The sequence below is a fragment of the Oncorhynchus mykiss genome, chromosome 13 (assembly GCF_057628025.1).
Source record: "Oncorhynchus mykiss isolate SJ-2025 chromosome 13, ASM5762802v1, whole genome shotgun sequence".
Taxonomy (NCBI): domain Eukaryota; kingdom Metazoa; phylum Chordata; class Actinopteri; order Salmoniformes; family Salmonidae; genus Oncorhynchus; species Oncorhynchus mykiss.
The window spans coordinates 63,748,702-63,768,322 of record NC_143034.1 but is presented as its reverse complement, the minus strand read 5'-3'; the positions used below and the strand labels follow the sequence as shown (position 1 = coordinate 63,768,322).

Genomic DNA, 19,621 nt, shown 5'->3' with positions numbered 1-19,621 from the left:
AGAACATTATGTAGAAAAGCCCATTTCCAACCAGGTGTTTTGTGTATGGAGGGCTTCACCAATTTGTAAATCTTTGGCCCAACTCTCCATCTCATTACCTTATAAATCAGTGGGGATATAAAACAACTAAAACAAATTAACTTTCCCCATAAGTCAATTACCAAAACACTCAGTTCAAACGCAAACAACAGACGGCAAAATAATGAAGGACCTTTTCAAAACCACAGGGTCCATCTCTGGCTTGAGCGTTGTGCTCCCATGCTCCTGGTCCTATAGCCTGTAAAGGAGACCCAGTCAAAGGCTGGCCTGGAGGGTCTCATGCTGTTTCCACATTGTACCCCGGGCCTCCCCACAGCAGTGGCCCACATGGGAAAGCTGGCCAGGCGGCGGGATAAACCAATTACCCCCCAGATGGAGGGGACTCCTGCCGGCACACCATCCGAGGGGCTCCCGGCCTCCCGCTTCCAGGCGCTCCTGGAAACCCCCGGGACGTCGTTCCCTCAGATTCCGTCTGGAGAATTCCCAAAGATGAGAATTGTGTGACCTCAAAAGCCCCGGAGAGTAGACAATATTCAGCTCGGAAATTTGGTATGGTACGCCCCTCAGGAGGACAATGGTGACTTGGTGAGGGAGATCTGGGTTTGAAAATATACTTTTTTGGAGACTTTAGGAAATATGAGTTAGAGTTGAAAGGGGTTCATAATTTTTTCACACCTCAGTTTTGTATTTAATAGCATTTAAAATGTTGGTTAAAATGCTATGCCATTTAGGGTTTTTCAAGGGTAAGCAAAATAAGAAAAATGTCCTGCCTGAGTTGGCAAACAGCAAACATAGTGGATTTAAGCAGTTTGATCTTATAGGTTTAAACTTAACCTCATCAAGTGGGAGGAGAAGAAAGAGGAAAGTGAGAGAAACAAAAAATAGTGAAGAGATGAAGCCTAGTGGATATTAGTATCAGGAGTTATTATGATCAAAACCTCACCAAGAAACTACGTTTGACAATAACCGGACGAACCGAAAGGATAAGAGAAGAGACAGAAAGAAGTAGAAGAGAGATAGAAAGAGAAGATGGATAGAAAGAAAGAGGAGAGTTAGTAAGAGAAGAGAAGAAAGATAGAAAGAGAAGAGAAGAGAGAGAGGAGATAGAAAGAGAAGAGAAAGCGAACAGAGATAGAAAGAGGAGATAGAAAGAGAAGAGAAAGAGAACAGCGATAGAAAGAGAAAAGAGATAGAAAGAGGAGAGAGATAGAAAGAGAACAGAGATATTAAGAGGAGATAGAAAGAGAACAGAGATATTAAGAGGAGATAGAAAGAGAAAGAGAACAGAGAAAGAAAGAAAGAAAGAACGAAAGAAAGAAAGAGAAGGGGTTAAAAGATAGAGTTGATCTTGGTGGATAAAGTGACCGGTCTAATGGCTTGAAATTGCCCCCTTGGATTCATGAGGCCCAGTGGTTCCTGGCTAACAGCGTCTGTGACAATGATCATTATGTCTGTCGGGGCCTTGTCACCGTGGGCCCATTGTTGGGGCCCCATTCAGCCCACGGTCATTTACACTTTCATTGGCAGCTATTTAGTCCCAATAAAACCTTCAACACAGCAATTTGTGAATCCTGCTCAGCCAAGTAGACGTGAGGAATAGGCATTAAAAGGAGTCGCTTTAAAAGTCAATGAATTGTTCCATCTTTTTGGGGGAGGGGCCTTAGTTTTTGGGGGCCGAAAAGTCCACCTCCCACCTCTGCTCTCTCTGTTTCCCAGGCTGTGATCGGGGAGCAACAGCCCCAAAAGAATAGACTGATTCAGCCTACTCATTTTCTGTCCCCCATCTTAGCCATTTGTATATCATTTTACGCTGAGTTATTCCATTAACATTAGCACTGCTTATAATGAGGCCGGTATAGGATGGAGTGGAAAAGGGCCAAAGTAGAAACTTGTTGGACAGTTGGCTCTAAACTCCCATTCCCCTATGAAACAGAGATGATGCACTGTGTTGCATATGGATGGGGGTATAACATCCCATTTAAGACTATTCCATACCAGATATATCAAAAGACACAACAGCCGTGTGCTTTTAGATGCTGGTCTTTAGGAGGGGCTCATGTCTCTGGACTTTACTGTTCATGTCTCTGTTGTGAAACACTCTATAGACCACAGCTAGATGAACTGGATAGACTAAATACAAATCTATATTAATCATTTGCATTCAGACGCAGGTTGTAATACTTTAAAAATTCAGATTTAAAAAAAATCTCATTATTGGTTAGAGCAACCACTCCACCTGTGAGCAGTGAGATTTTAAATGGACCGTTTTCTATCGAGGGTTATTTGAGGCCATATTAATAAGCTCCTTGAACATTAGCCATTAACTATCTATTAAGTATTTATTAACTCTTATCTAAAAAATCCCACCGTCAACACTGCTGAGATTGCTAAGAGAAAGAGCCCAAACTATCTGCCTCTGCAGTCTAATAAAGACTCCCACATTCACTCCCACCTCAGCTTTCTCTCTGTCCGTCTGGTCCACAGTTTGCTGAGCTAGCAAGACTGGCAATACTAATGTGATACAATATTTTATAGTGCCTTGAGTTTTGGCTCCAGCCTCTTCTGAGACGTGAGTTTAAATCCCACTGCTTCCATCTAAAGCCCAGGTCTGTTGAATGTGGCTGATGAAGGACAGAGGGTCTGAGACATATAATCAATCTTAAAGCTGAAGAAAAATTGTCTTCTTCATTCACGATGCCAGCAGCTCTGTAAAACCCCACTCTGTCTGCGTCACTCAGTCCACTGACTACCCACAATAGAGCAGGAGGGGCTGCCACGCCCAGGCTAACACTGAGGGGAGGCCTGGTGATTGGGGGGCAGAGGTGAGGGGGTTTGGGGTTGACATCCCCTCATCTTTCAAACTCTCCCTCTAATGCTAAGGGTTGTCTAACACTTAATGCCAAAAGCTCAATGAGTGAAATGAAACTGTACCATATTTAACAGTATTATTTTAATAGACAATAGATACAATAGTGCAATAGATGTTTTTGTCATTTAAATCTGTTGCAGAAAATTGCAATGCAAACATTCATGATCATTATTTCCTACAGGAGGAGCTATTTTCAACAAATATTTTCCCATAATGCTCAAGAACCATAATAAAGAATGTTATGAAGAATAATATAAATCTCTTGTTCAAAAATTGAAGTAATTGCTTGAAAGTGCATTGCAAGTCAATCAAAAAAGTACACAAGAAATCCCCACAAGCATTGCTTATATATTTTGGCAATAAATGGTAATCAAACTGAAGGTTTGCACCTACACTGTAGCATCATCCATACCCTGTAATAAAACCAAAATGATACAACCAATATGTAAATAAGCAAATCCTTGTGAATTTACAAAACACTTCATTTACATTACAATAAAATATTTCAAAACCTATTGTACAAAGGAATAAACAAGACCACATAAAACCTAACAATCAGACATTAAATTCATAGGATTTCCTGCCACAGTAGTTCAGAGGACACCTGTGAGAGGTGTCCTCTGAAGAGAGCAGCAGTTTGTGTGGGGAGAGAGAAAGAGTGAAGCAGCAGTTGGTGTGGGGAGAGACAAAGAGTGAAGCAGCAGTTGGTGTGGGGAGAGACAAAGAGTGAAGCAGCCGTTGGTGTGGGGAGAGACAAAGAGTGAAGCAGCAGTTGGTGTGGGGAGAGAAAGCGTGAAGCAGCAGTTGGTGTGGGGAGAGACAAAGAGTGAAGCAGCCGTTGGTGTGGGGAGAGACAAAAAGTGAAGCAGCCGTTGGTGTGGGGAGAGACAAAGAGTGAAGCAGCAGTTGGTGTGGGGAGAGAAAGCGTGAAGCAGCAGTCAAACCATTTTTAGTCTCTGGGAGCTGTGGGCGTTGAGAAGAGAGACAGACAAAGGGCCAGGCTCTCTAAGTCTTTCCCCGCTGGGGCCGGCAGGGGCTGTGGTGGCCCCTCTAGTGCTGGCTGGATGGGTCCCCTGTGGGCCCCTGCCCTGGGCCTTGTACTCCTTGTGCTCTACAAGTGCTCCAACAGATTTGTCCCTGCTGGTGTTTGGAGTGGTATAGATTCATGAGGAGTAGAAGGGACAACATCTCTCAAACCGCTGTGGTCGTGAGGAACTCATCTCGCTCGCTTGCTGCCACGGCGACATAATCTCTACCATGCCAACTGGGGTAGAAAGAAGAGACTCAATGTGTTCCATTTAAGAAAATAAACCCTACATATAGGTCACAGGGCTCATGGATCGCCACTAGGAACTGGGACACACCCTCAGTCCAGCGGGAACTCACAGGGGTTCTGACGAGCCGCCCAAGCTGATTGGTAGAGGGACATGAAGTCTTTATAGCGGGGGGCACAACCCAGCCAGGCCTCCCCAAAGTGTTCTGTCCCTGTGAATAGGAACTCTCCGCCCCCAGGCTTTACGTGACACTGTAACAGTGTGTGGATGTGACCGTGCCATGAGGAACTGGAACCGGGAACCCCTATGGTGCCAGTGTGGCGCTCGAACACCCCGCTACGCTGCCGGTACACCCTCGCCTCTGAGACCTCCACCAACGATGTCTGCCGCTCAGCATTGTGGGATACGTTCCTGATGGAGCCGCGAACCACTGGAGGGGCAGAGGAGGGGACTAACATTAGAGACTGTTTTCAGTCATCCCAATCATTTATGGTTATGTTTTATTGTAATGAAAACCAATTAATATGAACAGAAAGATGAAAAATGTATCAATTAAACAGCCACCAATACAGTATGATTCAGCTGATCTAAATTGTTATGTGCATTTCAATAATGTGTTTTTTTAAAGGGCCAAGAGGGAAATTAAAAAGTTAACAGGATCTTGCTGTGTGAGTATGAGTGGAAAAAGGATTAAAATCTTCCCTCCAGAAACTTCACTCTCAGTCTCCACATCCCCCACTCACGCTCCTTCCTCTCTGTCTCCACATCCCCCACTCACACTCCTTCCTCTCAGTCTCCACATCCCCCACTCACTCACCCTCTCTCTGTCTCCACATCCCCCACTCACGCTCCTTCCTCTCAGTCTCCACATCCCCCACTCACGCTCCTTCCTCTGTCTCCACATCCCCCACTCACGCTCCTTCCTCTCAGTCTCCACATCCCCCACTCACTCACCCTCTCTCTGTCTCCACATCCCCCACTCACTCACACTCTCTCTGTCTCCACATCCCCACTCACGCTCCTTCCTCTCAGTCTCCACATCCCCCACTCACTCTCCTTCCTCTGTCTCCACATCCCCCACTCACTCACACTCTCTCTGTCTACACATCCCCCACTCACTCACACTCTCTCTGTCTCCACATCCCCCACTCACGCTCCTTCCTCTCAGTCTCCACATCCCCCACTCACTCACCCTCTCTCTGTCTCCACATCCCCCACTCACTCACACTCTCTCTGTCTCCACATCCCCACTCACGCTCCTTCCTCTCAGTCTCCACATCCCCCACTCACTCTCCCTCCTCTCAGCCTCCACATCCCCCACTCACTCTCCCTCCTCTCAGTCTCCACATCCCCCACTCAGTCTCCCTCCTCTCAGTCTCCACGTCCCCCACTCACTCTCCCTCCTCTCAGTCTCCACATCCCCCACTCACTCTCCCTCCTCTCAATCTCCACGTCCCCCACTCACTCTCCCTCCTCTCAGCCTCCACATCCCCCACTCACTCTCCCTCCTCTCAGTCTCCACGTCCCCCACTCACTCTCCCTCCTCTCAGTCTCCACATCCCCCACTCACTCTCCCTCCTCTCAATCTCCACGTCCCCCACTCACTCTCCCTCCTCTCAGTCTCCACATCCCCCACTCAGTCTCCCTCCTCTCAGTCTCCACGTCCCCCACTCACTCTCCCTCCTCTCAGTCTCCACATCCCCCACTCACTCTCCCTCCTCTCAATCTCCACGTCCCCCACTCACTCTACAGAAATCCCTCCATTCCCTCCTTTCACTCTCTGTGGCCATTTACACTTTCATTAGCCAGCTATTTTCTCTCATCAAAAAGTCGATGATGGCGACTTGTGAGATCAGGGCACGGGAGTCAGCCTATAAATGAAGTGGACTCAATGGCACTATTGCTTCTGCTCTGTTGCAGCCTTAAGCCAATGGGTCTCCCATTGTGCAGCCTCAGCCCTCACATCTGTCAGGCCCCTCTGCCCAGCTACAGAAGCTGTTCACTGGGAACAGATCAGGCCCACTACCCCCCCCCCCCCCCCCCCCCACCATAACACATCCACACAGACACAAAATCTCCTTTCCAACACCCACTCACTGACTCCACCCCAGGCCTTTGTAGAATAAATGAGTGGTGATACCCAGCTGATGAGGGGACAGATTGGGCTACATGGATCTATGGAGAACTAAAGAGATAGGACACAACGAGTCAAAAGCTATAGTTGTTTACCGTTTTAATAAATGTTTGATATAGGATCTAGATTTGTAAATAAGAACAATAATGAATTATTTCTGTTATATTGATACATACCAAAGTCACTGCTGCAGATGGCCAGGAGGAGCTCTGTGTCATTGCAGGGACGGCAGCTAGCTGTGGGAGGAGAGAGAGAAGTTTATAGTGTTGGTCTATGCAGAGGAAAGGGACACACATCAATCACCCTGTGGAGCACCAAAGCACATCCTTTCACTTCACTTGTCATCTCACAACTCTCTCTCTCTAATCACTCTCTCTCTCACTTCACAATCTCTCTCTCTCTCTCTCCCTCCCTCTGCCCACTCCATACTCTGCATCACCACCCATTTCTCTCTTTCTCTCATATTAACACTTCTTATAGTGATCATCTTACTGGACACTATCACCCTACTGTGAGGGTCCACTTTCAACACTTCAGACCACAACTAACACCCTACTGTGAGGGTCCACTTTCAACACTTCAGACCACAACTAACACCCACCTGTGAGGGTCCACTTTCAACAATTCAGACCACACCCAACACCCTACTGTGAGGGTGCACTTTCAACACTTCAGACCACACCCAACGCCCTACTGTGAGGGTCCACTTTCAACACTTCAAACCACAACTAACACCCTACTGTGAGGGTCCACTTTCAACACTTCAGACCACCCCCAACGTCCTACTGTGAGGGTCCACTTTCAACACTTCAGACCACACCCAACACCCTACTGTGATGGCCCACTTTCAACACTTCAGCCCACACCCATCACCCTACTGTGACGGCTGGGCTTGAGATAACTGATTGATGGATGAGGATTACAGACACCTTGCCAGTCCATTGACACACACATACCAGCAGCTCCATCCCTCCATTCATCCATCCCTCCTCAGTTCATCCAGACAACAAGCCAAGGGGTCAGATGGAGGAATGTCTGGCATGCGTCTCTACTCCATTCACATCTCCTCCACCATACTAGCACTACCCACACAGATCAAAAGCCTTGATGAGTCTCAACCTCCATGTTTGACTTCTATTGTTTAGCGGTCTAATTGAATGACCCAGACTGGTGACCCCAATCACTGGTATCCTCCACTGAACTCCTCCACTCTGTCAATATTGGGAGAGAAGGACTCAGACAGACAGACATCACCAGGACAGGAGAATGACGTCACCTCATTGAGACAGGCCCACACAGAGATGAGGCATCTGTAGAATCCAACAAGTATTTACTGTCTCCATTGAGATACCCGGGGGCCAATGGCCCTCTGCCACCCTGGCCCCTGCTCCCTAGCTTTGTCCCTCCGGTGGAAATGAGACCACCAGACAAAACAACAGACCGGTCAGCAGCTGCTTCCTAGACCAGGCAAGATTGGATTTGGTTTTTAATTGGATAATTGACTGATTTCTTTGGGCCCCAAACTGTCCCTCAGTCTCCCCAGCACACCCCTCCACCCACACAGTGAATGGGCCCACCTCTTGTGCCGTGTGCTGTGATGCTAGGAGTTTATTGTCTTCTATGATTAAGTTAGAATGTATCAGTGTTTTATTATTCATGCACTTGCTTGGAAATGGTTAAATGATGGTCAAGAAGATGAGTCTAAAGTAAAAACATTTAAAAACAACTGAAGGCATGATGATTTGCATTAAGGATACTTGTTGATCACTTTCATTCTTCACTGCAATGTTATTTTTTGACACCAATGCAACTGACAAAACATACATTATTTTTATTATATCAATAAATGATTAGGTCTATTTACAATTGGGATTGCAACTCCAACAAAAGTGTCAAATGAACATCTTATGACCATGTCATACAAATAGAGAATTCCTATCGTCTCCAAATGTCAGTGGTGCAAAGTTCTTAAATTCGAATAATTTAACGTAGCCTACTACTTAGGTCGTTTTTTGTGGTATCTGTACTTCACTTTATATTTTTGACAACTTTTAGTTTTACTTCACTACATTCCTAAATAAAATAATGTACTTTTTACTCCATACATTTTCCCTGACACCCAAAAGTATACGTTACATTTTGAATGGTTAGCAGGACAGTAAAATGGTCCAATTGACGCACTTATCAAGAGAACATCCCTGTTCATCCCTACTGCCTCTGATCTGGCAAACTAACTAAACACAAATGCTTCGTTTGTAAATTATGTCTGCGTGTTAGTGTGCTCCTGGCTATCGATAAATACGCTTGTGCCGTCTGGTTTGCTTAACATAAGCCATTCTTTATTATTTATACTTTTACTTTACTTTTTATGCTTAAGTATAGTTTTGCAATAACGTTTACTTTTGATATTTAAGTACATTTAAAGCCAAATACTTTTAGACTTTTACTCAAGTAGTATTTTACTGGGTGACTTCCTCTTTTACTTAAGTAATGTTATATTAAGGAATTTACCTTTACTCAAATACTCACCCTGCAACACACTTTGGCCGAGGTTGTTCGCAGTGGTCCGATTGCCCAGCAACTCATATCTGAAGCCTACTGCGCGTTGGCTGATATCCCTCTGCGGGTTCGCCAGGAGGAAGATGGCTGGCTTCTGAGGTCCGTCCGCCGGGAAACAGAACACCTGCTCCGGCCGCCCTCCATCCGTCATCAACAGGTCAAGTTCCCCAGCCCGCTCGATGTAGACGCTGGCACCGTTGAAGCTGCGGAACGGTTTGATGCAGACCGTTGTGTGTCGCGCAGAGGACAGGTTGGGTTCCAGGACGACCCGAAGCGCCTGGCCCGGGTAGACCCACTCCACCGAACCCTCTGTGCAACGCAGCCGCACCTGCTGCACAGTCCGCGAGTTAGCCTCAGCCTCACGCGCCAAACCACTGCAATCCATGAACAAGGAGAAGGGTTCAAATGGGCACACTCACTCAGAAAACAACGCAGGTCAGAAAAGAATATACGACGAGAGATTAGCCTATACTCACAGAGAATATGTATATTATCTCTATTATCTAAACAGATAATAACCATAAATATTTAGACAACAAAGTTTTTAGAACGGCAAACGCCATCTCAAAGTCAATTACCAGTTTGGAATTCTGGCTACTAAAAAAAAGCATAATCCCTCACCTTCCACTCCAGTTGCATAGGTCTGCCGCGCAGGGAGACAAACAGCAGAGGAACAGTACATACATGAAAATCAGCCTTAGAGTTGGCGACATTGCAACCACCAAATATAGGAATAAAAATAGAATCCAAAATCAACTTGGTGAGAAAACATCACCAATGTTCCGCTCCAATCCTTCTGCTAGCTCACTGAGATGCTCTCTTAGCAACATCTGTGGACGCCTGTGACCGACGCTGCGGCTGCGTTGTATGATTAGCCATGTGCACCCTAGCCCCCTGACAGCGTTGGTAGAAAATGGATGTCCTCGCTATTGTATGTGTGTATGTGTGAGGATGATGAAGGTTGATACAACCGGGAATGGATTTCGTCATCATTACCGTTGGACCACAATGGAAATAAGCTAATAAGCTTAATTGTGTTATCCTTGATGATTTTCTTAAATTGTATGTGGATGCGTCACTGGCTGGAGCGCGCTTATGTATGTATTTTACAACTTAAATTCAATCAATCAATCAATGGCGTAATTACCAAGCCCAAAGATTTGTAAATCGAAACCGTTTCAAAGGCGGTAATTTTTATTTGTCGTGACATCATTTAATGATAGAAGTTGTGTAAAATGGAAAAAACAACATGTAGGCTATTTGTGGCAAATTGTAGGTATAGGCTATCAATCGGAATAGCCTGTGGGTCCAATAATCGAAAAAGGTTGACCAAAACGTAATTACATTTATAAAATCGCATTATTTAGGCCTACGTTCCCACACGATTTAATACGCGTTCAATCTCTTTTAGCTTTTGTTTTAGGTTAGTTCAGTGAAAAGACGATCCGCAGTACAGGCTCCAGCCATCTGTTACCTTCAAGTGCACTGCGTGACTCACAACTTTTCCACACCTGGATAATTGGAGCCTTCGTGAAACTGGGAAATAAATGCCGACAAATGCCAATTACTTCTTATTTAGAAGCCTTTTATTTATGTAGGCTAGTATTGAGACGTATTTTCCGAACACTTTATATTTGCACATTCAACCCCTAAACATTGGCCTATAAAAGTAAATAACTCATAAAATAAATGAACAAAATAATACGATGTTGTTTGTATATATATGCAGATAATTGAAATCGCATTTTGTTATGATAGGCTTGGTTCTATAAAAACGAATGGTAGGCCTAACGGCCACAGATAGTATAGTTTGGGTGGTGAGTGGGGGTGAAGGAGATGGGGAGGGCGAATAACGGTAATGATAACGAAATCCATCCAACTAGGAACAGGCCCAGGCCAAGAACTGAAAAATGTATAAAGTATTTTTGATACTTGGGCTCTATCTAGTGGCCGTGTACATGTAATGCACATCTGGAAAATGCAGGTCATGCGCGTCTCGGTTTAACGTTAACGAGGGTTGAAACCCTGTGAACAAAATAGCAATCCTTCTGGGCCCAAGCAACAAAAGGTGCAAGTCAAGACCATGGCGACATCTTGCGGGGTTTTCCAGCAACCACATGTGTATAATACTGTTGGTTGTTCACAGGACTTAGTTGGCCCCCTCCGGTGGTGCGAGATCAAAGGCTTATGCGTTTTGATGGGAATGTGGTTTGGTAAATTGCACTCATATGGAGAATTTAGGCAGATGTTTTCTCAGCTGCGGGGAAAGTCCTCTGCTAGGGTATAGGCTTACGAAAAGGATATGTCCTTTCCTCAACCAGGTGGAAATGTAACAGACATAGGCCTACTGTGTATAACATAGAGCTAAAATTGCAAAGAGCTAAAATAGGGCCCCTTTCATTCATTTTAAACATTAATAATGTATGTATTTATTAACCTACACTATTTTAATTTAGTCTATAAAAAGTATTCCGAACTATACCCAGGAATAGCTATTATTTTCAATCGTCTATCAGAATTCAGCTGTAAGGGAAGGCCTTGTAACTGTCAATGGCAGTTGAGTGGCTCGCGCTGTTGTCACAGCCAGGTTCATTTTCACACGCGCTCTCAGGTTGGTCTGTTTGAGTCACGTGTTCGGAGGCCAGAGCCCAGTTCCCTGGGGAGAGTAACATGAATGGACACTTTGTTATGCTACGAAAAGAGAGAGAATAACCCTCTAGTCCGAGTGGCATTCAGCTCCCAGACTGACTGAATTCTAGGCTAGTGGTTCAGTGTCCCATAGGGGCAGACTAGCCATCTGGCATTTCGGGCAAATGCCAGAAGGGCTGGTCCATTTTTTGCCTGCATAACTTGTTTTTTTCTTCGCAAAAGTATCATTATCTGGCTAATAATGGGGACCTCAAGCAATAAAATGGGCTCGTTTGGGGTCCTCAATTAAAATAATGGGCCAGAGTGTTAGAAATGCCAGAGATGATTTAAGGTCACAGTCAGCCTCTAGCTCAGCTGTAATATTTCTGTAATATTTCTGTCTCCCTGCAGGCATGTCATTTACATTTTGTAACATCATCTGTCCATAAGACGCATTATGCTAATTGGCCAAAGTAATATTTTTCTTTAATGTGGTATTATAACTCCTATTGAATAATATATATTAAAATCGTGAATGATAAAATAAAAAGCTCATAGGCTTATGGCAACAGAGTTGAGTCTGTGACACTCCACCCGGGTCTTGAGGGTTACTGCCGTACCTGCAAGGGCAAGCACCCCATCCCATATCGAGGCACGACCACATCATATGAAAATAGTCAAATATGCCACACAGACGTCCCATCATCACACACATCCAGCAGCATCCGCGTTTCATCTGCACCTTTTGAACGATCATGGCCCTCCTGCCCAGGACCAACCCATGGCTGGCTAAAACGGTCCCCGACGGCAACCACCTGCAATGAGACTCCCGTGCCCTATGGTCCCTGTATTGTAATATAGCTTACCCCACTGCCGTGCGTCTGGCACCGTCTATACATTCCTTGTCGCAAAATACATATGCTTAGGCCTAAAACAATTAGGAGACATAACGTTGCACATGCACATGGGTTGGCCTATAGTCCCAGGAATTGATTGCAGTACATATTAATATGTAACCTTTATTTAACTAGGCAAGTCATATAGCTCAGTTTATAAAAGGAGGCGTGGGTCGGGTCATCAGGGTGTGTGATGATGGGTCATATTTCGTACTTTCCTAAAGATAGAAAAGTCAACTGTTAGGCTGACATGAATGTAAAAACCTGTATTATATTAGGCTATACATAACTAAGAAAATCTACAATGCAGAAGCCATTAGATATTGGCATTATCAAAAGTAGGAATACTTCTAAGATGCAGTTGGACATGATATTTTGTATTGTTTTTAATGAGCGTTCGACTAATTTAATTAAAAGGTTGAGGTCAAATTCAAGATCCAAAAGATGAAGCAGTCTGTGGCCCCATGTGTGCCATTTCTTTCGGCAGTCTGTCAATAGACCTAAGAATAATAAGTCAAGTGATAAAATATTGACTACATACATGCACGTCCTTGTCTGCTAATCAAGACCCCATGCAAATATCCATCTAGATTGTGAACAAATAATTAGAAAGGACAAAATTGGTCTAACGAGCAATAGATCATCAAAACTCATTAGCTCGCACCATGACCAATGCTTCAGAGCTAAACGGTAATTAATTGTTACCTACCCTAACTGAAGTAAACCTACCATTTAGACACTGTCAAAAAGTTCAACTCTGACCACTTAAACACCGAATTTTCAACTAATTGTTTGATTGAAGAAACACCAAACCTCAGTTAATCGTTGTCTCATTTAATTATCATGTTCGAAGGTTTCTTCAAGCAAACAATAAGTCGTGTCATGAAAATCCACTGACGGGTTATTTTGAATATTGCGCAAAACAATTCCCAAATGGCTATTTGAATAAACCAACAAAATACATTTTTACAAATGATTACCTCAAATCCCAAAACAAATTAACTCAGCATCGGAAACTGATGTGTTTTGCTCGTGCATTTTTCTAAAGCAGTTCAGTGGAAGTCATAACTAAAATATCGCCAGTCCCAGTCCCAGCTGTGCTGAACTGATTTGACACACATCAGGGAGTCCAGGGAACAATTCAACCGCCGAGCTCCAACTGCACTGGCTGCTGCACCGGAGCACAGAGTTGTGTATAAGGGTAATTGTTAACTATAGGTCAAGGTCGTCCATTGAACCTTACCTGACATACATTTTCACACGAATATTCTCGATTTATTGCATAGAATATGCTATGGATAATGGAAGGTATTTTCCAAATATTTTTAAACATTAGGCCTACTTTACACTAGGTAGGTCTACATGCATGTCTATCCTTGCAATTCTGTTAATACAAAATGTGAAAATATTTTTTAAATATATTTTTTAAATGTGTACAGAAAATGGTATGAAACATTAGGGAAAGTCCTTATTGCTATATTAAATAACAGCTATTACATACCTCTATAGCCTACCACATTTAAACCAGGCTGAATTGAAAGCCCCATTAGAAGGTGAGGAAATGTAACTCTTAATTAATGTATTTAAAAGTTTAAATGAAAATATGAAATAGTTATCCAAATAAACTATATAGATAGACATGTTTAATTTTGTCATTATTACATTAAATACTTTGACATAATACATATTAAACATACAACTCTGGATATAGTTAGGCCTATAGAAAATGTATCTCAAATGATCATGATTAAGCTATTACTAACTTCTTACAAATAGCTGTTGCATTGTTAGTCATGTTATGTGAAGCAGATACTGACTTCATTTCATCTATTATCTTTGAAAAAACCTTTGTCTGTGCTGCTCTCTTTGATGGTGACTGTCAAAAAGTTTGTTGTCACATCGGTTACCACCACATTCTCAACATTATCCAGACAAGGCCTCCAAGACACTGCTGACTGCTCTCCAGAACTCCTCGATGCAGGTGATTTGGCGACAACAATGGGCCTAGACTGTTGCATGGATGAAGAAGAGTCACTGGCTCTGTAGAAATGGTTTTTGGTGGACACATGTTTCAGTTTGGGGTGTGGGACAGACATGCCCCCAGGGCATTCTAAAGTCCTGCGGCTCTGTTGATCGAGTCTAGCCTTATGGAGGAGTCTACCGTCATGGCTATGGGTGCCAGGATGGGACACAGTCCCCAGCAGTCTTTGAGTTTTGTTTGATTTTGGCACAATGCTCGTTCCCTCTTGAAACCTGCGTGTCAACTGGATGACACTTCTCTTAGATGTTTCGCCTTCATGATGACAATGTCTGGACATTTTAGACAGACCGTATGGGACCTGCTGCTCCTCTAACCGACTCCTCTTCGCGGGCTCCTCTGTTGGACAGCTGTCTGGCTCCATGTTGAATCGTAAACGCAACTTGGGTTTAGGTCCCCTTTTTCTAGGGATGTTGACAAATTCCTCAGCCATGAATGGGTGCGGAGGCGCCGGTCGCGGCCTTCTCTCAGTCTCTGGCAGTCTGACCCTCACGCTCTCTCCTCGGTTGACCGTGCTAGGGGGAAAGATTGTGGGCACGACAGCCCGTAGTCCTTCTCGAGCTCTCGGTGTAATCATAGGCATCGGAACAGGGTATGAAACACGAATCCCCCTTGGCATTTCTCTTCTGCATTCATAAGTCTTTGCTGTGGCTTTCGCCTTTGCCTGTATAAAGGTGGTCAAGTTAGATAAGTATGGGGGTTCATAAACATGTACTTGGAAGGCTAAATCCTGTTATTAATAAGCTGTATCATTGCAGATATTTTCCAACAACGAAATAGGCCTATAGCCTATTTGACATTGTTCATCCACATGCCATTTCCCTACACCAAAATCCTTATTACAATGATGCCAATTTGGTTGGTAATGACAATGTTTGAACAAAAAGTAAGCCCCATGCATTCACTCTTTTGCGATACATTTATTTCCCACTGTAACTTGGAAACGTGTGTTACTTTATTCAACTTGGAGCTTGAACAATAACATCAAAACGGAAATTAAAGCAGAGGTAAAAAAAATTACAAATTAAAGAGCAAGATAACAGACAATGTTGCACTTTCATCTATTTATTAGCTGAATATCAGACATTTTGTAGTCTAACATTCTATCAGACCACAAGACTCATGATTCAATTGTCGGAAAACATAGGTGATGAGTAAGAAAAGAAATATGACTGAAACATGGACTAACTAACTCATGACAGTCACTGTTAAATTCCCCCACCTTCAGCAGAAATGTCTCCGGCTTCGGTCCCCTCTTCTTAGGCCCAAATAACTCCCTTTCACGCTCCCTGTGAAATAAATACATACAAATTTCGTATGAAACGTAACTCGCTCGAAATAATTGAGTCATATTTGAGTTGTTAAATGCGTGTCGTCTGTTGGGGATAGCCCAAGATGACATATTCGCACTCTGCCAGAAGAGGCCTGCTGTGCTGTCAAAACCTTACCTTTCTTCGAACGCAGCGAAGAGGCGCGCATCTAGAATGTTTTCCTCTGGTTCCCAGGTGCTATATCTATCCAAAAGAACGATACGGTAGCGTAAGAAGAGTATCACATTTGTGGCGAAAGCGTTCACCAAATGAAACAATATCGGCTGAGAATCTCGTTGCTTTCATTATGGCATTGCCTTTGCGGACAGCGACGTATGTGGAGGTAGCAATCTGCTAATGTTAGCAACACTCTTGTCGTGTGTTTGTGCGTTAAAATAGCCTAAGCAAAGTACGCGAATGTTACCAAAACCATGCCCTTTACGCAATCAACAAGCCTCGGTTACATGGCCTTAACATGTCATGAGCACACGTTGGTGCACATAAAAACAAGCATTCGAGAGATAACACGACAGGCTGGAAGCTCTGCTGTCAGCTTCCAAACCAGAGTGTAGCCTACTCACTTTTTAGACCAGCTCTTCCATTTCACAAGGTATTCCATTCGACCCTGCAATATAACAACAAATAGGGAGAGAATTAGGCCTACTTATTGTCGATGTCATTGCGATGGTGCAGAAACACACGATTAGCATACATTATTGTTAGAAACGCGGATGTGTAACGAAAATAAACTGCGTACTCTTCTTATGCGTTGTTTGATGATGGACTCGGCAGCGAAGACACGCTCTCCAACAGCCGATAGCTCCATGTTTACTTCAACCTCGTTTATAAGCTATTTATTTTTCTATATACTGCCCTCGCTGTTTAATTCCACACATCCCATAATACGCTCAGAGAGGAAGACGTCATCACGTTTTATATGGGTTGCCAAGCACCGCAGTCGGTGGGACGGTATCTGGTAGAGCGCATTGGCTCAGCTGTTGCTACGTGCTCTGGGTTGCTAAGTGAAGGGGAGGAGTCAATTCCTATTGAGTCTAAGGAAATGACGCTGATTTGGTGGTTGTCTGGTTTGTGCGCAGGAATGTCTTTGGCATAAGCGAATAAATAACCGTCTGACTATGGCACACCAAAGTATTATCCATTTGAAAATAATTTGTTAATTTAAATTCATTGTATAGTCTACCCAACCTCTTACCTTGCATTGTGACTATTTCCTTGAACAGATCTTTAAATAGCCAGTCATCGGCATTTAGAAATATAAAAAAGAGCATTCATTTAATTGATATGAAAATATCAAAGTGAGAATCAATAAGAACATGACCTTGAGGCTCGATTGTATTTCCACCGAATCTAACTGATAAGCTAGTTGCCAGGAATCCCATGCACCAATCTAAATACAAATGCATAGGATAGCAGCTATGTGTAGCCTAGAGATGGGAAAGTATGTTATTTTATAATCTTGCGCTATTGTTCATTAATGTCCAACTACGTGAGGCTAAACTCTATAAAGGTCCATTAAAATTGACCTTTCAAGTTGTATCATTTTCATGAAGATATTGTTTGTTTTTCATAGGTAATTTACTTTATTGTGGGGTGCTGAATCTCTGGTCTCTTTGGTCTTCCGATAGTTTTTAAAAAACGAATTCAGTTGAAGATTTATGAATTGATGAAAACAATTAAAAGTCAAATTAAGAAGAGTTGAATTTGAAGTTTTACTGTCTGAAGATGAATAGGTAAACACAACTGAAAACGATCAAATATTTCAAACACAACTAAGCCATAGAAATGTGAACATATGATAACATAGCCATAACGCGAATAAACAGGTCTTTGGAAAAAAGAATGACATGAGAATGACATATAACATAATCTAGCACAAGGTAATAACAATAATGATTTGTATACTTACTAATAATAATGATAACAATATTAATACATTGCTAAATAACCAAATTACTTCAAATAAATTATGTTGGTTTGTTAAAAATGTATACCAGTTTTTGTATTTACTATAACGAATGTTATTGTTTATTATTATTATCAAGACGCTATGGTTGCTTTAATTGCCTCATGAACTTATACATGTTTTAATAATTAGACTTACTTACAAAAGTTTTTAGACTTTGTGTTTTTCATAACGATTTTGTTTTTATAAGGAATTTTTATACATGAGCAAAGAATAATATGATTTACGCCTCCTATAATAAAGAGATAACTCTGAGATCTGAAACATATCCTACAGAAACCCACATTCATTTGAAACCTATAGTATTTGACCAAATGTGGCTATCAGTCCTCGTTAGGTAACTTATTAAACAAATTAATAAAAATATAAACCCCTTGAGTTCTGTCCCTTGATCCATGCAAACTACAACCTTTCTTTAGTGAAAAATAAAGAGTAATGAAGGCAGGGCTATGAATTACATAAAGATCAAACTGCGAAAACCCATGTTTGTTATCTTCTGAATGTATTTAAGAGTAGGCCTAAGTTATTAGAGTACAGTGTTATACAAGTCCAAATCAAAGGTTAAACTTTTTCAGAAAAGGAAATTGGGAAAAATCAAGTAATCAACTGTAGCCTGCATTTTTTTGTACACAACTACGTTGTACAAGTAAGAGAATAATCTATAGAAAATGGGCATAGTTACCAGAAGGAATCATACGAGTTATGAAAATATAATGAGACAACGAGATATGTATTAATTTGATTTAGATAGAGAGAGGTAGAGAGAGAGAGGGAGAGGGGGAGAGGGAGAAGGAGAGAGAGAACGCGAGAGAGACTTACATATCATACTAAACATTACATTATAGCTATTTTACAACTTTGTATGATAACGAAATTATGGAGCGTTTCTGTCAACAATGTGATTTGATATATGACTAAATTACTCAGGCGTTTCCACAATATCAAAAGAAACAGGGAAAGCCTGCTGTTACACAATTACAGTATATTACTGAATAGCATACAAAGCATGGCTAGTGTGCACAATGTGTGAAAATATAGTGTTTATAACGCCTTAGCGGTTCATCAAACCGACAATATGTTTCGGGTTTGGAAAGAAAACGCTCGTTTGTTTGGTGGAATGGCTCTAGAGCCTATGCGAAGGGGAGAGCAGAATGTACATCGGATTTGTTCCGTATTTGACCTTCAGATGCCAGATTATTTCGCCCTACACTGTTACCCAACAACACATGTTCAATATAACACGTAGATATGGCCACTGTAGCCTTATTACGGACGAGGAGACAAAGAACAGCGGACAAAAGATGCATGGGATGCATTGGAAATCATATGCCACCACCATTTTGATACGCTCAAACCATGATACCGACATTTCAGCACAATGTGGGTATTAAAACGACTACATTTAAGGGAACGCGTTAAACCTAGGTAACACCTAACTGCAGGACTCCATATTTTGTGGTCTCGATGATTGGTCTCAGCTTTACTGCAGTGCAGCAATGGCGACAGCCATACATGGATACTCAGTGCGAGTTGGTAAAATATTATTGGCTCGCTCGTTTCTGGGCAACCGCGGTTACTCAGCTCACTACTCGCAAGTGCTGATCGCTGTCCTACTTTCATGGAGGACATTATCTGTTGTGCAAAACGCGTAGCCTGAGTAAGAGGAAAACCACAGACACACATAAAATACATGTATGTTTTCAGCTCGAGAAGAAGAACCACAGCCTCGAAGCAAACTGAATTTACAGTGCCTCTCTCTCTCTCTCTCTCTCTCTCTCTCTCGTGTTTATTCAACAACGATGCTGCAAATACATCTTGGCGGATTATATTAGTGTTTGGCCATGATTTAACACAAAATAAATGTAATCTTCACAAATTACATTTAATTGA

At 42.7% G+C, this 19,621-nt stretch overlaps 2 protein-coding genes across 2 annotated transcripts; both read right to left on the bottom strand.

Annotated features, from left to right (window-relative positions):
- Positions 1 to 4,122: 4,122 nt before the first annotated feature.
- LOC110486811 (meteorin-like protein) lies at positions 4,123 to 9,704 on the bottom strand. Its single transcript, XM_036941539.2, has 4 exons — positions 9,497 to 9,704; positions 8,846 to 9,249; positions 6,493 to 6,552; positions 4,123 to 4,612 (listed from the first exon to the last, which is right to left on the bottom strand). Exons 1-4 carry the CDS (start codon positions 9,586 to 9,588, stop codon positions 4,275 to 4,277), a joined length of 894 nt encoding a protein of 297 aa, XP_036797434.2. The 5' UTR covers positions 9,589 to 9,704; the 3' UTR covers positions 4,123 to 4,274.
- Positions 9,705 to 14,020: 4,316 nt separating this feature from the next.
- On the bottom strand, positions 14,021 to 16,767 carry LOC110486816 (chromobox protein homolog 8). The gene is made up of 5 exons (XM_036941538.2): positions 16,505 to 16,767; positions 16,329 to 16,372; positions 15,886 to 15,951; positions 15,660 to 15,726; positions 14,021 to 15,101 (listed from the first exon to the last, which is right to left on the bottom strand). The coding sequence occupies exons 1-5, from the start codon at positions 16,571 to 16,573 to the stop codon at positions 14,223 to 14,225; spliced, it is 1,125 nt and encodes a 374-aa protein (XP_036797433.2). The 5' UTR covers positions 16,574 to 16,767; the 3' UTR covers positions 14,021 to 14,222.
- Positions 16,768 to 19,621: the final 2,854 nt, after the last annotated feature.

What these genes read in the sequence shown, in the direction of transcription:
- LOC110486811 (XM_036941539.2), bottom strand. Translation starts at nt 9,588, where the DNA reads ATGTCGCCAACTCTAAGGCTGATTTTCATGTATGTACTGTTCCTCTGC. An exon ending in CTATGCAACTGGAGTGGAAG is followed by an intron (nt 9,250 to 9,496) that starts GTGAGGGATTAT and finishes CATGGATTGCAG; the next exon opens with TGGTTTGGCGCGTGAGGCTG. An exon ending in CGGCCAAAGTGTGTTGCAGG is followed by an intron (nt 6,553 to 8,845) that starts GTGAGTATTTGA and finishes CTCCTCCCACAG; the next exon opens with CTAGCTGCCGTCCCTGCAAT.
- LOC110486816 (XM_036941538.2), bottom strand. Translation starts at nt 16,573, where the DNA reads ATGGAGCTATCGGCTGTTGGAGAGCGTGTCTTCGCTGCCGAGTCCATC. An exon ending in TCAAACAACGCATAAGAAGA is followed by an intron (nt 16,373 to 16,504) that starts GTACGCAGTTTA and finishes GTTATATTGCAG; the next exon opens with GGTCGAATGGAATACCTTGT. An exon ending in TGGAAGAGCTGGTCTAAAAA is followed by an intron (nt 15,952 to 16,328) that starts GTGAGTAGGCTA and finishes TCTTTTGGATAG; the next exon opens with ATATAGCACCTGGGAACCAG.